The sequence below is a fragment of the Narcine bancroftii genome, chromosome 1, assembly GCF_036971445.1.
Source record: "Narcine bancroftii isolate sNarBan1 chromosome 1, sNarBan1.hap1, whole genome shotgun sequence".
Taxonomy (NCBI): Eukaryota; Metazoa; Chordata; class Chondrichthyes; order Torpediniformes; family Narcinidae; genus Narcine; species Narcine bancroftii.
In genome coordinates this window covers 367403947-367426534 of record NC_091469.1, presented here as the reverse complement: position 1 = coordinate 367426534, position 22588 = coordinate 367403947, and the positions used below count along the sequence as shown (strand labels likewise).

The 22588-nt window shown below is 39.9% G+C and overlaps 1 protein-coding gene across 8 annotated transcripts in view; it reads left to right on the top strand.

Annotated features, from left to right (window-relative positions):
• Positions 1-22588, top strand: part of LOC138750698 (serine/threonine-protein phosphatase 6 regulatory ankyrin repeat subunit A) — a 226568-nt gene that overhangs the window by 44027 nt on the left and 159953 nt on the right. For 3 of the 8 annotated variants that reach the window (XM_069912781.1, XM_069912764.1, XM_069912772.1), the window contains exons 2-4: positions 750-946; positions 1470-1900; positions 2287-2370. In XM_069912781.1, the coding sequence (XP_069768882.1) occupies positions 1766-1900; positions 2287-2370 (219 nt within the window). In that variant the 5' untranslated portion in view covers positions 750-946; positions 1470-1765. Of the gene's footprint in view, positions 1-749; positions 947-1469; positions 1901-2286; positions 2371-5571; positions 5695-22588 lie in introns of those variants that run through there. The other 5 variants (XM_069912800.1, XM_069912790.1, XM_069912829.1 and 2 more) reach the window with 4 other exon arrangements.

The window sequence follows — 22588 nt, the reverse complement described above, 5'->3', positions numbered from 1 at the left end:
GCCAAATGTAAACAAACCATTGAATCGAAGAAAAATTGACAATATGGAATCTGTGATTGTATATTGGCAGTTTACAGAAGTAAGCTTAAGTATTTTTGGGTATCAAAACAAGAAAAAAAAATCAAGAACATAAACAAGTGCTTGCAATTTCTAAAATATTTTAGATCAAATTAAAGAGATGTGCACCAATTCCCAAAAGATGGATCCTGTATGTATGCTGAGAATATACTGAATAATTGTAAGAAATTAAGCTTTGGCCATTTTGAATGCAGCAGACATTGCTTTAAGAGCACTCTGGGAGGTTTGTTCTGGCATTCACACAGTGGGAAATATTAACTGTTTCAAATTAAGCTCCCAGTTAAATTCCTGCATGACTGTACATCTGTGATCCATTCAAAAGAAAAGCCTTAATTTCAAAGTATAACTGGGAAGGAAAAGAAACATGTTATTCATGCAGCTGGGTCCTCCCTTCTGCAGGAATAGTCAGCAACACTAATGAAATAGTTTTCCATGCAGCTTTGAATGAAACTGTTAACGCAGCCATTCTGCTATAAAGCTGCTTCAACGTCAGACTATCATTATTCACAGCTCTGGCATGCACAGTTGAAGTTGCAAGGGCAACCCAGAAAGAAGTACGCGAGAAGAAACCACTGGAATTCTGCTACTGTTGCATCCAGCATTAATAAAAGTAGAATTAAAATGGTGGTTACACTGAGTGTGTATTGACTACTTTTTAATGCTATTAACAGATGAAACAAGAATCAGTCTTTAAGGACGTAAATTTCCAGAATTGGATTGCGATCTTGAATTGACATACTTGCAGAAGCTTGCGGCATTGAAGCACGTAGGAAAAAAAAGAGCCTGCATTGAAATGTTTTATTCGTTGAAATGGTGGTATTGAAGATTAAAGCTGCTTTTTTTTTAATCCTGAGGTCCAAAGGAAACAGTTAAGTGCCTTTTGAATTTTAGGTTTGTGATTTTTTTTCTCTCTCTCCCTGGCTTTTTCTGTGGTATTGAAGGTCAGTAGACAGCATATTTTCTGCACATTGGATTTCCCTTTTGAGTTCCTGCAGTGACGAGCTGCAGGAAAATAGTGACTGCTCAGCATAGCACCGTTGCTACCAGGGTCGTTATAATATTCTGTTTCTGGGTTATGCTCACCTTTGGCGTACCTTTTTCCTTTCTCTCTTACTCGCATTTTTCTTGCCTTTGTGCCCTCTTTTTTGCCCCCTCTCACCCCAATCCCTCCATTAACCTTTAACCAATTCTCTTGTTTGCTCTTTCGTTCACACTAACACATCTACTCAAACATATACTATTTCTAATAGTCCACACAGGACTTTGTAAAATTACTTTTTGTTTGAATTGGCTTGCAGCAGCTTCCAGGCATTGCTTTAGCCAGTAAAATAAAAGAAATTGGCCATTCCATTATCAAAAATTAATGATTTTTTTTCTCTCTGTTTTTAAAGAACATGATTTGACTGCTTTTCTATTTAATGAGTGATGTTATATCATCCGTATCAACGGCAATACTACATCAGCAATACGTTTTCAAATAAGGAACAACTTCGACAATTCCAGTACTTGTGTTGACTTTAGGGCTTTGTTAACACCGGAACTACTTCTGCAAACATTATGCAAATGAGACCGCCATATCATCTCCAGTATAGGCAATTGTACTGAGTCGTCAAGTAGAATCAGTGTGGCAGTAGAAGTGCTGTCTGTGAATAAAGTTCATAACATTAAAGCATATACAGAAAATCGGATGAGCCGCGTGTGCATAGTTGTTCTGGAGGAGGTGGACGATGATTCTCCCATTGTTGTTCCTAAAAAACTTCAGGAAAAGTACAAGGATGTGTCACTACCCCTGTCAAAGTCATTTTCACTTGAAGATGAAAGGGTGAGAAAAATTTAGCTTGTCTAAACAATCTGGATAATTCCTGCATCATTTTTTGTGTAGTAGTATATGCATGTCCAAGTTTAATATGGTATCTTGATGCAAATATGAACTCTTTAAGGGGACGGTGTTGAAAAACTAGCATATCTTTGGCAGTTTGGTTTGAAGGTAATAGGCTGAATAAACTTTATTTCTAATCTCTAATTGTTTGAAAGTAATTTCTAAATCTGTACTTTGGAAAAAATGTATACTGTGTATTGAAATTCATTGGCATTTGAGTGTTCAATAACCATGTATGTGGTCCATTTTTAATTAAAGCATTGTCACAGCTGTTTGATGAGTTATTCTTGTACGTCAATAATTTTGACAAGTTTCTTTCAACATTGCAGCCACCACTGGTTCAAGCTATTTTCAATGGAGACCCAGATGAAGTCCGTAGCTTAATTTTCAAAAAGGAGGATGTCAATGTGCAGGTAAGAGATGGTTGTCTTTATGTACCACTTCAATGATTTTTAAAAGCTCGTACAAGAGTCAAATGTGCAAGCTTGTACATTTCTTTTCTGCGACTATTATGAGATTGATTAACTATGACAGTTCTCTGATGTTGATGGAAGTAAAAATATGTTGTTTATATATTGTCGTGTGTACCAAGATACAGTGGAAAACTTGAGGCAATTCATCCATAAGAAAAAAAACCTGGAAGCGTCGTACTCTAGAGTTAACAAAATTGGAAGCACTTGGTGGGTCAGACAGTATTCATGGGTCGTCAAAGTTTTAGGATTGGGGCCTTTTATCATTAAAATCCAAATGGTGATGGACCACTTCAGTCCATGAATGCTGCCTGAACCGCTGAGTTCCTTCACCCATAATTAAGTGCAACAGGGAATGCAAAAATAATTGTTGGTGCGTGTGTGTGACTCTCTCTCTTTCCACTTTTTATTTATGTTTCAATGCTTTCAATTGGGTTAATCTGGAAGGTTCTTAATGAATGTTGTTAATTTCTTCTGCAATTTTTGTGATCTTGTGATCTTGATTGAATATAGGCAGACAACTTATCATTCTCCTTCAGTCTCTACTGACTTTAGACAGATAAGGAAACGTGGATGCTGGGCCACATGAGATTGCTCTCAGGGTCCATGGTGTTGCTTGAGAAAGGATTGCTTTCGCTTCCCAATAATTAGGAGATGAGACAAATATCCAAATTATGGATTCGGTGGCTCAAGTGGCTTCCTTGGTGCCATTAGGATTCTGGGATTTATTTTTTGTCATAAAAGGCAATAATATTGAGGGATCTTGTGTAGTTATTTGAGTCTTTATTTGAAAATGCATTTAGAAATTAAAAGTAACTAGAGGTTTGGGAACCAGAATAATTTTGTTCATTACCTTTGGTTCAAATTTGTTTTCAGAGTAATTGATCTTTTCTTGGTTCCTGTTATTTATATTAGACTTTATGTGAAGGAACATTTTAAATAAACATTTAAATAAACATTTTACATTTATTTCTAAACAGCTTTATAGAAACAGCTGTAATTGCATGAGATGAGTAGTTAATCATGTTGCTGTGTTCAACCATGAAAACATGTTTGACTTTAAATATTTGTTTTCATGCAATTATATTTCTTATGTTAGTAATGACACTTTATGTTTAAAGTCCATGCAGCATTTTTTTTACAGTATTTGTGATTTGAGTTGCATTGTATTGTTTGTATATTTCGATTTTTTTTTAAAAGAAAGATAAGTTGGCAGGACTAAAATTGAATTAAATCCCAACGCCCTGATGATACATATCCCAGAATTTTGAAAGAAGTGGTCATTGGTGATAACCGTCTGGCTATCATCTTGTGAAATTTTATAGAATCTAGAACTGTCCCTGAGAAATGGAAGGTAGCAACTATAACCCCAGTTTCTAAGAAAAGGAGAGAAAAATGGAGAATCACAACCTGAAAAAAAAAGCTGGAAACATTTAGCAAGTGAGGCAGCTTTTCACATTCTAGGTTGAAGATTGGTAATCAAATCCACTGATCTTTTAGGCCAATGAGAGTAATAGAAAAATGCTGGAATCTGTAATGAAGGATCTATGCAACACAAGAGTTGAGCAGAGTGATCATGTATTTATGAAAGGAATATCATGATTGGTTAATTACCTGGACTATTGAGGATGTGACCAATAGAACAGAAGAGGAGAAAGTAGTTGACTGTGATTATTTGAATATTTAGCTGGCTTTTGATAAGGCCCAAACAGGAGGACAGCCAACAAGGTTAAACACATTGGGGATGATTTACAAGACTAAGAATTGGTTATTGGACAGAAAGTAAAGAACAGAAGTAAATGGGCTATTTGTGATCTATATTAACAATTTGGTGTGGGACAAAATGTTGCATTTTCCAGTTTAATGATAACAAAAAAAAACTAGGTGGAATTATAGTCATAGAGTTTTCCAGCATGGAAACAGGCCCTACAGCCTAAACATGCCAAAGAAGTTTGCTACCCAAGCTTGTACCATTTGCCTGCATTCGTTCATTCCTCAAAACATGTCCTATGTATTCACCTGTCTCAATCTCTTTTAATTACAATTATACCCATCTCTACCACTGCCTCTAGCAGCTGATATCATATACCCACCACTCTTTGTATGAAATACCCACCATCTCTTGTATGAGGTGGAGAATATGAAGAATTTTCAATGGGAGATGGTCTTCATTGGGATATAGACAAGCTGAGTGAATGGAAATGTGAAATTGTCCATCTTGATGTCCATTCAGATTGCATACTGTTGATGTCCAAAGATACCTTGTCATCCTTGTACTCATATTAATGAGAACCAACATGTAGTTGCATCAGATGATTAGAAAAACAAGAAGATTTGTATGTCTTGTACAAAGAAGCCTGATGAAACCCTGGAGTGCTCTTTAAAGTTTTGTCTCCTTTTTTAAAAAGGATATGCAGGCAATCCCTGGGATAAAAATGTGTTGTTACCTAGGTCTGTCTTTGACTCAAATTTGTATTTGTTGGAACAAGTACATACAGTCCTCATTTAGTGTCAGTTAGTCAAATGCTTATCTTAATATATAGTATACATTTTAACCTTTCTATGCATGTAAAACACTTAAACACTTTCAAATACACTGCATCATCTTAATGTAATACAGTATATAATTGGATGATGGAGAGATGACTACTGTTGGAGAATCAGGGTTTGATTTTTGCCATGTGGAACTTGGAGGGAGAATCTGCTGCAAAGAAGCATCTGTTCATTTCCAGCTGCCTTTAATCCAAGGAGGCAGTAAAGAGTAACCAAACTAGGTTCACAAGTCACTTGTAAACCAGACAAAATGAGAGTACAACATAGTTAATTCATTCCAAGCAAGTTCAGTGCTATGGAAAACCGCACTTGCTTGTCTGCCCCTAACCCTAATGCATTGTTCAGTGGTTTGGAAACTTGCTGGTCTGCCGCATCCCATCAGTGTAAGGCAGCGTGCTGCGGGATAGTGCAGGGAGCCCAATCACAGTGAAAACAGCAATTACTTTCAATACAGCCACTTAACTCTCTCTATTCCACAGATCAGCACCTATATTTCAAATATTTTAAACTAGAGTCATTATGACTCTAGCAAAGTATTATGAAGTCATTTAAATAACAACAATAAAACTTCAATGTTGGAAATTTAAATTGCTGGTCAAAAAGGCTATTGTACAGCATACTCTCTTGTGTGATGTTGATTCAATCACACTCAAACCAGAAGTTGACGGCATTCTACTTCCGGCCGCTTTGTCGGTTCGTAAGTACAAGTTATTCGTAAGTCAGACTTTTTTAACCCAGGGACTGCATATACTTGCCGTTTAGAGTACAGTGAAGATGACAGGTTTCCTATATTAGATGAAATTGGTTAGATCAGGTTTATATTCTCTGAAGTTTGGAACATTGAGAAATCTTCTTAAATCTACAAACTGCTTACAAGGCTTGTTAACTGGATCAGGGAGAATGTTTCCTGAGGCTGAGTTGTCTTGAACCAGGCATTACACTCTTGGAATAAGGGATAGATAATTTTTAATGAAATGATAGAATCTTTTTTCAAGCAGAGGAGGTTGATCTTCAGAATTCTTCAGTGAAGACAACTGTGGAAGTGTGACAATGTTCAATGGAATTTTGGATATTATTTCAATTAACTGGTGCAGGGATGTGGTACAGGTACACGATCCTTTATCCGGAACCGTTGGGGGGGACACAATGTGTTCTGAACATCGGATTTTTCTGGATTTCGGTAAGCCCACCCCCTTCCAGTCAACTGCGGTCCCTTGGCCACATGGACGTCTCTCCCGACCGCCGCTCCCTCAGCTGTCTCCCCCAACCGTGGTCTCTCGGCTGCCCGGCCACCTCCCCTGACCGCCGGTCCCTCGTCCACCCGGCCGCCTCTCCGACCACTGGTTCCTCGGCCACCCAGATGTGTCCCCCAACCGCCAGTCCCTCAGCCGCCCAGGTGTCTCCCATGACCGCCGGTCCCTTGGCCGTCCAGCAGTGTCCTCCAGCCACTGGTCCCTCGGCCGCCTCCCCCGACCACTTGCCAGATTTTGGAGCTTTCCGGATTTTAGATGTCCGGATAAAGGATCGTGTACCTGTACTGAGGTAAAAAAGATTGGCTGTAATCTTGATGAGTTGCAGAATACCTCAAAAAGTCAAAATACAATGCTGGAGAAACTCAGCAGGTCAAACTGTGTTCTTTATATAGTCAAGGTAAAAATACATAACTGGCGTTTCACGCTTGAGTCCTTCATCAAGATATGGAAAAATGTCAGCAGGCATCCCAAATAAGAGTAGGGTGGAGGCGTGGTTGCAAAAGCAAGAGGTAATAGGGTGGGATGGGACAGCATTAAGCAAGGGGAGGAGGGAAGGGGGAAGGAGAGTTGGAGAGGGGTGAGTGGAAGAGAGGAGCAGGTGAGCAGAAAATGGAAAAGTCAATGTTAATGCCATCTGGCTGGAGAATGCTCAGATGGAAAATCAAGTATTGTTCCTTTGATTTAAGGGGTGGTCTTGGTAGGATAGAATGTAGGGCCATGGACAGACATGTGAGTATGGGAGTGTGACACAGAACTGAAACTACTGGGTGGTCTCTGTCATGGGTGCGTTTGGAGCAAAGATGTTCAGTGAAGCGATCTCCCAATCTGCGCTCAGTCTCTCTGATGTACAGAAGGCCATAAATGGAGCACTGGATGCAGTACATCAATCCTCTGGTTACACAAGTGAAGTGTTGCTTCACTTGTGAGCCTGTATGGGGCCCCAGACTGTGGTGAGGGAGGAGGTGTGGCACCTCCTGCAGCCATAGGGGAAAGTGCCGGGCGGGGTGATTGGTGGGGAGGGATGAATGTACAAGGGAATCATGGAGGGAATGGTCCCGATGGAAGGCAGAGAGGGGAAGGTGTTTCATGGAGGCGGTATCCTATTGTAAATGTTGGAAATTCCAGAGGATAATGTGTCGGATTTGGAGGCTGGTAGGGTGGTAGGTGAAGATAAGGGGATTCTGTGTTTGTTGCGTCTGGGGCAGAGGGGGCCAGGGCAGATGAGCAGAAAGTGGAGAAGATGTGGGTGAGGGCTGAGTTGATGGTGGTGGAGCCGAAGCCATGCTTTTAGAAGAAGGCAGACATTTCAGAAGGTCTGGACTGGAAGACCTCCTCTTGGCAAGAAATGTGGCCGAGATGGAAAATTGAGAGAAGGGGATAGAATCCTTGCAGGGTATAGAGTGTGAGGAAGTGTGGGAGTTGGTGGGTTTGTAATGTATGTCAATGTAAAGCTTGTCTCCCGAGATGGAGACAGAGATCCAGGAAGGGGAGAGTGTTGTTGGAGATGGACCAGGTGAATTTGAGATCGGGGTGGAAGTTGGCTGTGAAGTGAATGAAGTTGACAAGCTCATTGCAGGTGCATGACGCAGCCCTGATGTAATCGTCAATATGGCAGAGGAAGAGATGAAGGTTCTTTCCTGTGTAGGCTTGGAGCATGGATTGCTCCACAAAATCCACAGACAAGTCCACAATCACCCCATCCGGCACTTTCCCCTCTGGCTGCAGGAGGTGCCACACCTCCTTCCTCACCACAGTCTGAGGCCCCAAACAGGCTTCCAAGTGAAGCATCTCTTCACTTGTGTAACCAAAGGCTACTCCTTTGATTTGCAGGAAATGAGACGAGTTAAAGGAGAAGTTGTTTTGAGTGAGGACAAGTTCTGCCAGGCGGAGGAGGGTGGTAGTAAAGAGTGATTGGTTGGGTCTCTAGTCCAGAAAGAAGCGAAGTGCTTTATGACCTTCCATATGGGAGATGGAGGTATAAAGGGATTGACATCTATCGTGAAGATGAGGCGGTTCAGTTCAGGGAATCTGAAGTAATTGAAAAGATGGAGGGCATGTGAGGTATCATGGGATCTCTGGTCCAGAAAGAAGCAAGACCTGTATTGGGGATGGAGGTATGAAGGGATTGGACGTCCATCATAAAGATGAGGCAGTCCAATTCGGGGAATCTGATGCCTGCTGACATATTTTCATACCGTGATGAAGGGCTCAAGCCCAAAATGTTGGCTATGTTTTTTTTAATCTTTGCTAAATAAAGGACACTGCTGAGTTTCTCCAGCATTGCATTTTTACTTCAACCAAGGTGTCTGCAGATTTTTTTTTCCCTTACCTCAAAAGGGCAAATGGCCTATTCCTGCTCCTATTTCTTATCAAGGCTTCCCACAAATGAAAATTATTTAACTTTGAGAACTTGTTGATAAAGAAAGACTGATCTTGATATTTCATCATTTCTGGGATTTAGTTTAATAAATAAATAATATTGCTAGGAAAGTTTTCAAAAGGGAGCAAACATGTCATTTATTTCAACAATTAATTCTATTGCTGATTTTCATTGCCTCATGAGTGGAGGATGCATTGAAAAATCAAGACAGAAGTTACTGAATATATAGAGTATGTTTTGTGAGTATAAGTTATTTTTGAAATGCAAGCTGTTATAGATGATAACCAGATCTTATGGTTTGCATGTCTGTTTATTTTTCAATTTCTGTCTGACTGGGCGAGTTCAATTACAAAATTTCCAAAAACATATGCCAATGGGAGAAACATTCTTTTCAAACTTCAAATTTTCTCCAGGCATTATATGTCTGACTCATACTGAAAAGTTTATTTTTGCATTAATTTGTTTTTTTTCATGGTATTGATTTCAGCTTTAAACTTGCTGCACATTCTTTTACATATTGAACAGATTCCTGTCTTTGCAAAAATGTTCAAGAGATGCTATTGCTTTTGTAAATTGGGAAGTTTATTTCCACTGTAGCATGATTTTATTTTTATTTTGGAAGCAATTTATACACAAAAAAAAACATTTCCCTCCTTGAATATGTTCTGTGTGTAAGGACAATGGCTTACTGTATTATGATGCCTTTATATCTACATTTTTGTCATTACTTGTGAACATAATTTTTCAAAAATAAATTTTGAATTTAAAATTAGCATAATTTACTGTTTGAATTAAGTTTTCTTAATTTGAATCCTGGATTATGCCCTAACTTCCTAAATTCCAAGAATGCAACCCATCTTTGTTATTTCTCCTCACAATACACCCTTTTTTAGTCCAGTTTTTGGACCCTGTACGTGATATGGTGAAAAGAGATTTTATGAAATTCATTGATTGATGAAGTTGACAACTGATGAGAAATGGGAATTTTTTCTGATGTTCATATCCAATCCTGCAACTCTATAATTCAGCTCTCACACTCTCTCTCACTCTCGCGCGCGCTCTCTCACACACCACTTGGACAAATGTGTGGTGTGTGCATTGATTGATCTGCAGAGGGATCTCCGTGTTCAGATCCATAACTCATTGAAAGTGACCACCTAAGTAGATAGGGTGGAAAAGAAGATGCATGGTTTGGTTATCTGCACTTGAAATATTTTTAAAACATATTTTATTTTGATTTTTTTTCAATCTTAAACAGGAGAGTATTGGTTGTTACTAACCATTTCATTTTTATCCAGTGATTTACTTATATATGACATCTCTCCCTCCCCATTCCCACTCTCCCCCCCAAGAAAAAAGAAAAGATATCCGTGATATAAAACAGAAAAGTTAGAAAAGGAGGAGAAGAACAAAGAGAATAAACAAGAGGTTGAATGTGGTGTCAGCATTTCCCATAATTGACCATGGGGTCATCCCCTTGTGTCGGCAATTTTTCTTAATCTATGTTAGCAGTTCTCTATAAACCTTTTTGTTGGGGAATGGCTACAGTAGTGCTCCCATATATTCCAGATATGGTTGCCATATTCCAACGAAGGTGCTATGTCGGTTCCTAAAGTTATAGGTAATCTTTTCCATGGGAATATACCTGTGCATCTTGGAAGCCCATTTGCTGATAAGAAGAGGGGAGTAGGACTTCCAGCTCATCACCATTCATTTTTTTTTTGCTATGGCCAGGGATATAAATGTGAATTGAATTTGGTTAATTTGTAGCCTATATCCACAAGATTCCCTAGTAGATATAGTGTTGGGTCCAGTGGGAAGGTTACCTTCATTATTAATATGTTGGCCAAATCTTGCCAGAATGGGGCTACCTTTACGTAGGACCAGGTTGCTCCACTCCACATCTGAAGCATGTTTCTGGCATCTCTGATTTTGTGGATTTTTGGGGGTGTGAGGCAGAGCTCGTGCAAAAACATCGTACTGAACTATTCTATATCTAGAGTTGATGATTATTGTGACACTGTCCTTGCACCAGTCTGACCAGCATCTTTCATCAATTGTGTTGCCCAGGTCTAACTCACATCTTTCCTTTCATCTATACAATTCTTGTTTTGGTCTTTCAGCTTGGAGTACCGAGTGCATTCTTGATATAAATTTAGGTGCATTTCCCTGTCAAAGCAACCTCGCGACCTGATTAGGCACAGGCGGGGTCATTACAGGAGCCCACCTGTCCCTCAGGAATGATCTTAATTGGAGGAAACAGTGAAAGGTTCTGTAAAACAAATCGTATTTGCCCCCTTAGCTGCTCGAAGGACACGAGTTGTCTCCCTTTGTAGCAGTCCTTAATATATTGGACCCCCTGTCGGTGCCAAATCTCCAAGTTTTTGTTTCCCTTGTTCATGGGCATCAACTAATTTTGAATCATTTTTGCGTTAGACAATATTTCCTCATTTTTCCCTCGTGCTTTTGATAATTTCAAACCAAATTTTGATCATCTGTTTCAGTACGAGATTGCCCTTTTCTTTTGTTATTGATTTGGGGTCCCATTTGTATATGAAATCCTTTACCATCTCCTCCCCCATTGCATGTAATCCCATTGGCACTATGATGGGTGTCTCCCTCTCTTCAAAGAAGGATGCAAGGAACCTCGACTGGTTGTAGTCCCATGTAAATTTCCTGGCATCACCTTCATCTTTGTGCAGTTAACGCTCCCCATTAGAGTAATAGGCAGGTCCCTCCACCTCATCAAATCTTCCTCAATCTTCTCAAGCATAGGGGGTAGTTAAGTTGATATAGATTTTCCAAATTATTATCAATCTTTATTCCTTGGTACTTGACATTTCATAGTTAAATTTATTCATTGGCATAATATTACTTTTCTCTATATTGGCCTTGTAGTCCAATATTGTTCTGTAGTCCTCCAGTGTGGCGAGCAGTTTTGGCAAGGTCCTGGCTGGGTCTGTCAGCTACAACAATACATCATCTTCCACTAAGTTTATTTTGTGCTCACATTGACCCACTTTGAATCCCTTTATCAATGGATCTTTGCTAATAGTCTCTGCCAATGCTAGGACAAACAGCCCTGGCAACAGGGGACATCCCTGCCTACTTGATCTACTAAGGGGAAATGATGACGTTTGCCCATTTGTACTGACTTTTGCCCATGGATTGTCATACAGCGTTTTTACCCAGTTGACAAATGCTTGTCTCATTCCAAGTTTTTCCAGAACTTTACAAAGGAAAGACCATTCTAGCTGATCAAAGGGCTTTTCTGTATCCAGTGAGACTACTACACTTGGATCTTGCGTTGTTTGCACCAAATGAATAATGTTGAGCAGTCTATTTAAGTTATTGGCAAAGTGCCTTTTCCTAATGAAGCCCACTTGGTCCGGGTTTATCAGTTTAGGGAGATATTGACCCAATCAGTTGGCCAGTGCCTTGGGTATTATTTTGTAGTCTGTATTTAGTAGTGATATGGGTCTGTACGAGGATGGCTTTGTTGAGTCCCTGTTTTTTTTTGGTATCACCACAACAATGGCTGTTTGAAAAAAACTTCAGGAAAGTTTGCGACTCCACCGCCTAGTCCTGTACCGGAGATTTATTTGTTTGTAAGGTTCCCAGGGCCTGTTCAATTTCCTCCTTAGAAAGTGGGGCATCTAATTCCATCTGGTCTTAATGGACTAGTCTCAGCAGCTCAATCCTTGCCAGGAACTCCTCATTTTTATCCATATCTCTTGGTGCCTCAGTTTTATATAATATTTCATAATAAGTTTTAAAAGTATCATGAATTTCTTTTGGGTTGTGTGTTATCGAGTCTGGCCCTGACTGAATCGCATTAATTGTCCGTTGAGTTTCCTCTGCTCTCAGTTGCTATGCCAATATTTTGTGTGTTTTTTCACCTTGTTCACAATGTCTTTGGATTTCAAGAGTGTTTTTTCCACTCTGTATGTTCACAGAGTATTATATTTAAGTTTCTTGTTTTCCAATTCCTGATATTTCTCATTTGATCCTAAATTTTGTTTTTCTTTTTCTAATTTTGTGATCTCCTGTTCCAGTCTCTCTAACTCCCTTAGATGTTTTCTTTTGATACTATTGGTGTATGAAATTATCTGTCCTCTTAGGTAGGCCTTTTGTGTATCCATACTAAAAATTTGCTATCCGTTGAGGCGCAGTTCGTTTCACAGAACTGGGCAATCTGTCCTCTTACAAAGGAGCAGAAGTCTGGATTTCTCAACAGTTTAGCATTAAAACACCATCTATTTGTATTTGCTTGCTTTTCAGGCATTGTTATCTGAAAAGTTAATGGTGAGTGATCAAATACGAATCTTGCTAAGTATTCTGATTCAAGGACTCAGTTCTCCAACTGGGATGTCTGAGGGAATAATCCCTGGCCTATGGGTTCCTCTATCTACATGTGTCTATCAAATTTAATTCTTTCATGAAGGCCAGAGTTGTTTTTGCCGCTTTGGACCTCACCAGTGTCTTTGTTGTCTTATCAAGAATGGGGTCCAGGCAAAAGTTTAGGTCTCCACCCATCAATGTATTCTGCCTTCCCTCTACCATCCTCAGGAAAGCACTTTGCATAAACTGTTCATCATCAAAATTTGGCGCATAAAGGTTTAGTAGTGCCCATGGTTCTGAATATAGTTGGCAGTGCATGATTACAAATATCCCGGCCGGGTCTGTAACCTCACTGCTCACCACCACCAGGACCCTTTTGATATATTAAAATGGCTGTCCCTTTAGCTTTGGAGCGAAAGGAGGAGAACATCTGCCCCACCCCATCCCTTTTAAGTTTGTCATGTTCCTTTTTCGTCAAATATGTTTCCTGTAAAAAATATTATATCTGCTTTCAGTTGAGGTGAGCCAGAACCCACTTTCTTTTTATGGGGCTGTTCAGGCCATTTATGTTAATACTGATAAATTTGATAGACTTATTCACTTGTGTTTCTATATCTTATCATTTCACCTTCACAACACACTCATTTGACAGTCATGAGTGACGCTCTTATCATGCCTTTCCATCATTCGTGGTCTCTCTGTACCGAAGTCTACATCAGCCAGAAAGAGTGAAGATAGACACAAGAGTAACATAACCCCCCCCCCCCCCCGCCCCACAAACTGAACTAAATAGAATGAAATAAACCTTTAAAAAACCCTGTATATCAAAGTTAGCAAAGTAAACATTCAAAATAATCCCATCTTCTGCTTTGGCGCTGCTCATCGTTACTCCTGCGTCATTTCTCCCCTTACTGCTAATCTTCTCGTGTGCCATTTTTTTGCTTGATCTACACTGTAGATCACTGCCTTGAGCTCCCATTATTTTTTCTACTTAGAACTTTTTGAAACAAGGAAAGATTAAAAATATACATTTCCCCATTCCCTCCAACCAGTTACAGAACTTTGTCAAACTCCAGTTACTTTGTCCATTCATGTCCATAATTATTTCAATTGCCTTTGTAAGTCAATAATTATAAAACTGTAGTGGCTGTAGTGAGCCCCCATTGTCTTGTGGCTACTTAGACCTTTTGTCCATAGTTCTTTCAAAGGGCTCAGTTTAGCCTGTGTTTTATGGGTCTACACATTTTCTGGTAGCTTCTGTGCACATTACAGAAAGGGTGTGGAAACTTTGGAAAGAGTACAGTAGTGATTTACCCAAACATCACCTGGATTAGAGGGCATGAGCTAAAAGAAGAGGTTGGGATAAACATGTTTTCTTTGGACTATTATGAGAGGCATTGATAGGGTTGAGTGTCAGAAATTTTCCCCAGGGTAAAAATTTCACACTCTAGAAGACATGCAGTTAAGGGTGGGGTGGGGGGCGGGGTGGCGGGGTGATGGAAAGAGTTTAAAGGCGGTGTATAGGGGAAGTTATTTTACACAGAGAGTTGTAGGTGCTTGGAAAGGACTGCCAGCAATAGCAATGGAGGCAAATATAGTAGCATTCAAGAGGTTTCTAAATGGATATGTAAATATGGTTATGTATATGTGCAAGAGGCTTAGATTTGGGTTAAATTGAGCATCATATTTGATGCAGACATGGCTCATAGGGCCTATTTTTGTGCTGTACTATTTTCTGTTCTGTTTGGAGCTTGGAAGGAAATTAGTTAATAAAGGGCACTCTGAGGAGTTCATGTTCAAATAAAGAGTTCAGAGAATTATCTGAGAACATTTTTTGATGATGCCCTCCCAAGTCAAGTCACCTTTGTTTATTGTTCATACCATGCTCGCACATTAAAGACCAGAACATTTCTCCAGGACCACAGAGCTTATTGGCATAAATATAAGTTAGAAGTTAAACACATTAACATATTAAGAAGTATGCAGTAACTGTCCACTGTACAGTATCCACATATGTTTTGGGAATTCTGGACCCTGATGGCTTGGGGAAAAAATACTGTTGCCCAATCTGGATGTAAGGGCCCGAGTGCAATGGTACCAGATGACAGAATGGAGAACAGTTTAGATGAGGGGTGTGTGGCATCCTTCACAATGTTTATTGCCTTTTGCCTGCATCGAGTGTTGTAGATGTCCTTCATGGTAGGAAGAGAGCCCCCAATGATCTTTTCCGCTGACTTCCCTATCCATTACAGGTTCTTTCGGTCCAAGGCGGTACATCTTCCAAACCAGACGATGATGCAGTTGCACAGGATACTCTCAATACATCCTCTGTAGAATGTAGTGAGGGTGGGAGATTAATTTTTCTCAGCCTTTGCAGGAATTAGAGGCGCTTCTGGGCTTTCTTGGCTGTGGAGCTGGTGTTAAGGGACCAGATGAGATTCTTTGCCAATTGCACTCCAAAGAACTTGATATTCTTGATGACCTCAACGGTCGACCCATTGCACCCATATGTGCAAGAAGAATTTAAAAGACCTTTTCAAGAAATAGAAATATTTTCATAAATTACGTCATTCTTTGAGTCATCAAGAGTTTTAACATTGGATTTTGTTCATATGAGTGAGCACTTTGAAGGTAGCAGCTATCATGTTTTCTGCTTTAGGAAACTTAATGAGACTGGCAGACTCACTAAAAGCAATCAGCAATTAATTGATCATATTCCTGCATTTTGTAAGTGGGCATGACTACTGAACTCATTGTACAGAGCCCTGAATAATGTTTGGAACAACCATAGTTTTTTTTCTCCTTTATTTGCCCCTGTGCTCCACAGTTTTAAATTTGTAATCAAACAATTCACATGTGATTGAAGTGCACATTCTCATTATTCATATATTTTGGTTTGACCATGTAGAAATTACAGCACTTTTTATACATAATGCCCTCATTTCAGGGTGCCATAATGTTTGGGACATTTGGCTTCACAGGTGTTTGTGATTACTGAGGTATGTTAAATTGCCTCATTGGTGCTTCTATAAGAGAGCAAGGCTTGCTTCTAAGCTTTTGATCACCTTTGGAATCTATAGTTGCCATTTTTCAACATGAGGACTAAAGATGAGACAATGAATGTCAAAGAAGCCATTATGAGGCTGAAAAACAAGAATATAACAGTTAAGAGGCATCACCCAAACCTTAGGATCGTGAAAATCATCAGTTTGGAAGATCATTAAGAAAGGGACTGGTCTTCCAAGGAAGATCTCCACTGCTGATGACAGAAGAATTCTCATTGCAATGAAGAAAACTCTCCAAACGCATGTCTGACAGTTCAGAAGCACTCTTCAGGAGGAAGGTGTGTCAATGACTATGGTCCACAGAAGACTTCATGAAAATAAATAGAGATTATGCTGCAAGATGTAAACCACTAGTTAGGCACAGAAACAGTTTACAGTTTGCCAAGAAGTATGCCAAAGCACCTGCAGAATTCTGGAAAAGGGTATAGTGGTCAGATGAGACCAAGATTGACCTGTATCGGAGTGATGGGAAGAGCAAAATGTGGAGGTGTAAAGGAACTGCCCAAGATCAAGCATACCACTGTTGGAATGGTTTCCATCTTGCATCTCAGTGCCCCTTTTGATACAACCCACTACTGTGGTATCATCAGCGAATTTTTAAATGGTGGTGTCATCGTACAAAGCCACACAGTCCTAGATGTATAGCAAGTAGAGCACGGTGCTGCGGTACTGATGGAAAATGTGGAGGAGATGTTCTTAACAATTCTCACTGATTGAGGGCAGGAAGTGAGAAATCCCACAGTGGAGTTTTGAGCCCCAGGTCTTTGAGGTTACTGATCAGTTCTGAGGAGATGATAGTGTTGAATGTTGAACTGTCGTCTATAAAGAGCATTCTGATCATGCATTTTTGTTGTTCAGATGTTCCAGGGCTTTGTGCTGAACCAGTGAGATGGCATCCACTGTAGACTTGTGCTGTGGAAGACAAATTGGAATAGAACCATGTCATCGCTCTAACAGGAGCTGATTTGCTTCAACACCAGACTTTCAAAACACTTCATCATTGTGGATGTGTATGCCACTGGTTAATAGACATGCAGCCAGGCTACCACACTCTCTTGGTTACCGGTATGATTGAGACCTGTTTGAAATGGGTGGGTATCACGCCCTACCAGCATGAGATGTTGAAGTTGTTTGTGAATACATTTGGCAAGTTGGTCAACACAGGTTTTTAGTCCTCATCTGGGTACTCCATCCTGACTGGATGCTTTCTTGGATTCATTCTCTTGAAGTGCCGAATTAGAAGAGATGCAAAACTGAATATTCTGTAGTACTGCACAAGAGTTCAAATGCCTGTATGTTCAGTACTTTAAAAAAAAATTAAATATTCACTATTAACCTATGGAAAATAAGATATCAGGTTCCAGAGCTTAGAAATTTTTTTAATCAAGCCTACCTTTTCTTAAATAAAATTGACAGTATTTTTTTCTCTCCAGGCTCATTTAACAATCTTAATCTGCTTCATCAATAAGTGTATTACTTACAGTCAGGACTTCACCATTGTTTTTTCTACTTTTTTAAAAAAGTTGCAGCTAACATGATTACAAAATCATTGAAAAATTTAGCAGTTAATTTTAAATTTGTTTATTTGTATCAAAATAGCTGATACAGTGAGAATGTTTTTTCTGCAAACAGGCACACAGGTTATCTTGAAGATTACAATCAGCTGTGTACAATGAAGAAGATCAATGAGTACCAAGGTTCATTCAGGAGCCCAATAGCTGCAGGGAAGAAACTGATTTAAGCCTCTTTAACACTCCTCAAGTCTTCTTGAAGACTGAGAGTATGTCTGGGATGTGATGTTCTTTCAGTATGATGGTTGCCTTTTTCAGGCAATGTGAGATGTCTATAGAGGGAAGGGAAGTTAGCATTATGTTCAGAGCTGCATTTACTACCTCCTTTGGCTTCTGATCTGGGGAGAGCAGCTCCCATACCAACCTGTGTTGTTTCTAGCAAGTACGTTTTCAATTTTGCGCCTTCAAGAGTTGTTGAGGGATAGGGAGGATATGCTGATCTTCCTTAGCCTTGGCGAGGGTCCATGGTCGGGGTGCCAGAAACTCAAATAGGCAGGCAGCTGGGGCGAGGAACCGTGGTTGGGGCATCGGGTGCTCAGATGGGTGGGTGACCAGGGTGAGGATTTATGGTCAGGACGTTGAAAGCTCGGATGGATGGGTGGCTTGGGCGAGAATCTGCGATTGGGTCGTTGGGAACTCGGATGAGAGTGTTGCTTAGGTGGTCCTCAGTCAGGGTGTTTGGAGCTTGGATGGATGAGTGGTCGGGGCATTAAAAACTTGGATGGACAGGTGGCCTAGGGAGCTCAGATGGGTAGACAATTGGGCCAAAAAAGGGAGGTCAATTTTAACACGTGTTCTTTGGGCCAAAAAAAGTTAGGGGGAGTGGGTGGGTGAGTTGTCTATTACACAGCATCTATGATTGCTCAAGTAAATAAGGTAGTTGTGGTTGTCGAGGGCGTATAGTCAGGGCCCAACTACACATCCTTCATGAGTTCAGGTTTTAAGTGTGATGGATGAGATGTTGTTACCGATCTTCACTGAGGTCTCTTAGACAGGAAGTCGTAAATCCATTGCAGAGAAATGTGCAGAGACCTGGGACACAAAGTTTGGGAATGTTTCCTGGGGACTGTGGTAAACTATGTATATTTTCCTCACATGTTTCATCATTTGCAATATCCATTTTGTCCCACGTCCCGCCCGAGATGTTGATAATCAGCATTATTGTCTTTGTTTTTGAATAAACATCTCAATAACACTTTTTTCCTCCCTGGTCAGCCTCTCAGCCTTGCAATATCTGAACCTTTTATAGAGTATTGAATATTTTGGTTTATCCTTTAATGCTTTAGAACAGCTTTCAATCGCAATAGCGTTCAGCATGCAATCCAGAAATTGATGTTTTCAGCCCAGCTCATCCATAACGACTACAATGCCTGTATGCCTGCATTTTTGCCTGCATTATGCTTTTATCCCATTGCTTTTCTTAACTAAGCCCTTGTCCAAATGCTTTTTAAATGTTATGAATGTATCCACCTCTACCACCACCACTGGCAAATTGTTCCTCAAACCGTCACCTTCTGTGCCCTGAAATTGTTATTTCAAACTCCTGCCTGGCAGGAGTTCATTCATAACCCCTGCTTCCACCTGCCCCATTCAAAAACTTCCTTAAATTGTTTTCCCTTAAGGAAGTCGATGACCCATAAGTGGAAAGTAGGTCTTGCATTCTTTAGTGTATTCTTGTAAATGAAAATGTTATCTCAAAGTATGTGCAATATTCAGTTACTGTTAATTTAAACAAAATCCTTCTGTGTGGTATCCATTCATCATCATCCTTGGGTATTCAGTTATTTTCTGTCTGTGACTCATTATGGTTTTCCTGTCTGCTCTTGGTTGCCTTTGCAGTCACACTATGAGTCACTTTCAATCTGCAAAGATTTCCCCAAGAGTGCTGGGAATAATTATTGAAGTAAATATATTGGTTCCTTGTGAGTGGAGCCTCCCTTAATTTGGAGTTATGTTTAAAAAAATATACAGTAGTTATAAGCCATTTATCAGTCATCTGAACCATTTTGCTAAGATCGCAGAAAGACCCCCTTCATCTGCATCATTTCTGCTTAGGTTGATGTTTCTATGGATGGGTGGACAAATATTTTCTGATAAGTGAGAGAGCAATACCGAAAATGCAGACAGTACAGTTGCCTGTATGTTTTTTAAAAAAAAGTTTTGAAGTCATTGTACTGTACTAATGGCCTGTTTCCGTGCTGTAATTGTTATGTTATATGTTATGTTATGTTACTTTGAAATTACAAGATCAGCCTGTACCGTATGTTCATGCATATAACATAACAATTTTACAGCATGGAAACAGACCATTAGGCCCTTCTAGTCCGCACCGAACCAAACACTCCTTTCTAGTCCCACCTCCCTGCACAATGCCCATAACCCTCCATCTTCTTCTCATCCATAGACCTGTCCAACCTTTTCTTAAATAATACAATTGACTCCGCCGCCACTATTTCTCCCGGAAGCTCATTCCACACGGCTACCACTCTCTGAGTAAAGAAGTTCCCCCTCATGTTACCTCTAAACCTCTGCCCCTTAATTCTTAACTCATGTCCTCTTGTTTTAATCTTTCCTCCTCTGTTTATACATTATAGGTTGCTGAAATTCGGGTCGTGAAGCGTGAGTGAAAATTAGAAAAGTTCAGGGTTTGCCTCCTCCCGTTGTTTCAAGCATATACTATTTAAAGGTTTAAGTGAATGCTGCAGAAAAGAAAATCAGATGAACTAACAACTGTGGTTGCATTTGTCCACGAGCTGCCACATCCACTCAATGATAGTGTTTCTGTGAAATTGACTGAGAAAATAATCTCTGAAGTTTCTACTGCTGATTCATCTCAAATACAATTTCCCATATTATTGTTTCGCCGAGGATATCCGATATTTTTTTTTCACCTAGAGGATTGATTGCTGCTCTGACTCTTAATGAATTTTTCTCTGTGCACTGGAGCTTCCTCTTGAACTTTTTATTTTGAGGAAGAGGTTTGGATTGTAAAATTCACCTTTCATTTGTTTCCATCATTTAAAGTTGTTCAAGTGGAATGTTTGTGAATTTTATCCTGGTGATTGCAGATGCTAGAAGGGTGTTAGAGGAAAAATAAATCTGCTAGAGAAACTCATCTAAGGAAACAAAGGAATATTGAAACGTCAGGGAGAAGGGTGAAAGAGAGATTCTCAGAATTCCCATCAAAGAGAGGAGATCTTCAGAGTGATCCCCTTCCCCTTCTGGATTCATCTGCCTCCCTTTCCTGGTTTCATAGTCTTTACCAACCTGTCTCAAGATTCCCCTGGCCCAACTGGCTCCATCATTGCACCCCACCCTCAGTTTGGCTTTTACATGCCATCCTGTATCTCACCCCTACTCTCACTTTTATGAAATGGCTGTCTTTGGCTCCGTCCTGAGGCAGGATCTCAACCCAAAACATCAACTATCCTTTTTCCTCCAAGACTTTGCTCTATATGTTGAGTTTTTTTCAGCTGTCTGTCTGTTCTTTCATTTATTGATTGATCCTAAATCTTGCCCATATTGCAACCAGTAGTTGATGTTGAATTCTCTGACATAGATCCTTGGCACTATGTAGAAATGGTATGCTTGATGTCAGATGGACTGTGGGGGTGAAAAAAATTCAAGAATGTGCTCAAAGACCCCTGAAAACTTGTAACATCGCCAGTAATTGCTTGCCTGGGACCACTCAAGCGTGGAAGGATTATTTTGGACAGAACTGAAACTATCAAGTTCATGTATGAGGAACATATAGAGGTCCTGTTTAAACCAGTAGAAGAAACCGACAACCTTATGAACTGCACCTACCTTGTTGGCCATGATCTATCCCTTCTTTAAAGGTGCAGGGAGGGGGGTGGGGGCCTATTCTTTCTGATGAGGAAGAAAATAACAATGATTAGAGATGATATTCTTGGGATCATCCAATGAGAATGCATGGAAATAAACTCAGAGGCAAGAAGTTATGATAGTGGAACTATATTACAGGCCCTTCAATAGTATAGGAAGATCAAATGTGCAAGATTGCAGATAGTTATGAGAATAAGAGGGTAGTATTACTGGGATATTTTTTTCATTGTTTCAAAGAGGTACAATATGGAAACAGAACATCCTTGCCCAACATGCCTGTGCTGCTCAATGACACCCATGTGACCAAGTAATCTACTAACTCATAAGCTTTTGAAATGTAGAAGAAAATTGGAGCACCTGGAGGAAATCCACGCAGTCACCGGAAGAACATACCAACTCCTTAGAGACCGTGCTTGATTCGAACCCAGGTTGCTGGGACTGTGATAGAGAACACTAACCACTGTCCCATGTTATTTTTATTTCCTTAATATTAATTGGGTCAATATACTGCGAAGAACTTGGACCAAGTGAAATTTGTTAAGTGTGACCTAGAAAGCTTCCCAAATCAATACATTGAGGCTCCTTCTAGAGAGAACGCAACACTGGACTTCCTCTTTGTGAAAAAAAATGAGGCAAATGGGGGTGTACCATTAATTCTAAAATGGTTATGGAGAAAGATAAGACTGGTCCATCTGCAGAAGGACGAACATAGTCTGCAATCCCTTACTCTGATCGTGTTTTGCTGATATAATGGTGTTGAACATTGAGGTGTGGACATTGAGCAACAGCCTGATGTAGGTGGTATTTTAATGGAGAGTGGAGGGCCAGGGAGATAGTATCTGCAGTTGACCTGTTGTGATGATGGACAAATAGAAGTGGATCTAGGATTTTCCTGAGAAAGCAATTGATTTGCCTCTTTTTTAAAATATTTTTTTTCACACTGTGAACCATATCAACCAAAATAGATACAAACATTTCCCTCTTAAATATACATAGTGGCATTTTCTCCCCCCTCCAAAACCAATAAATATTCAACATATACAATACAATAAAACCATTAAACAATGTCATCAGACAATGAAAATAAACAAGAAAATTGTTTCATCTACTTTTACACACTGGATCAAGTCATTTTGTCTTATCGTTTTAGGG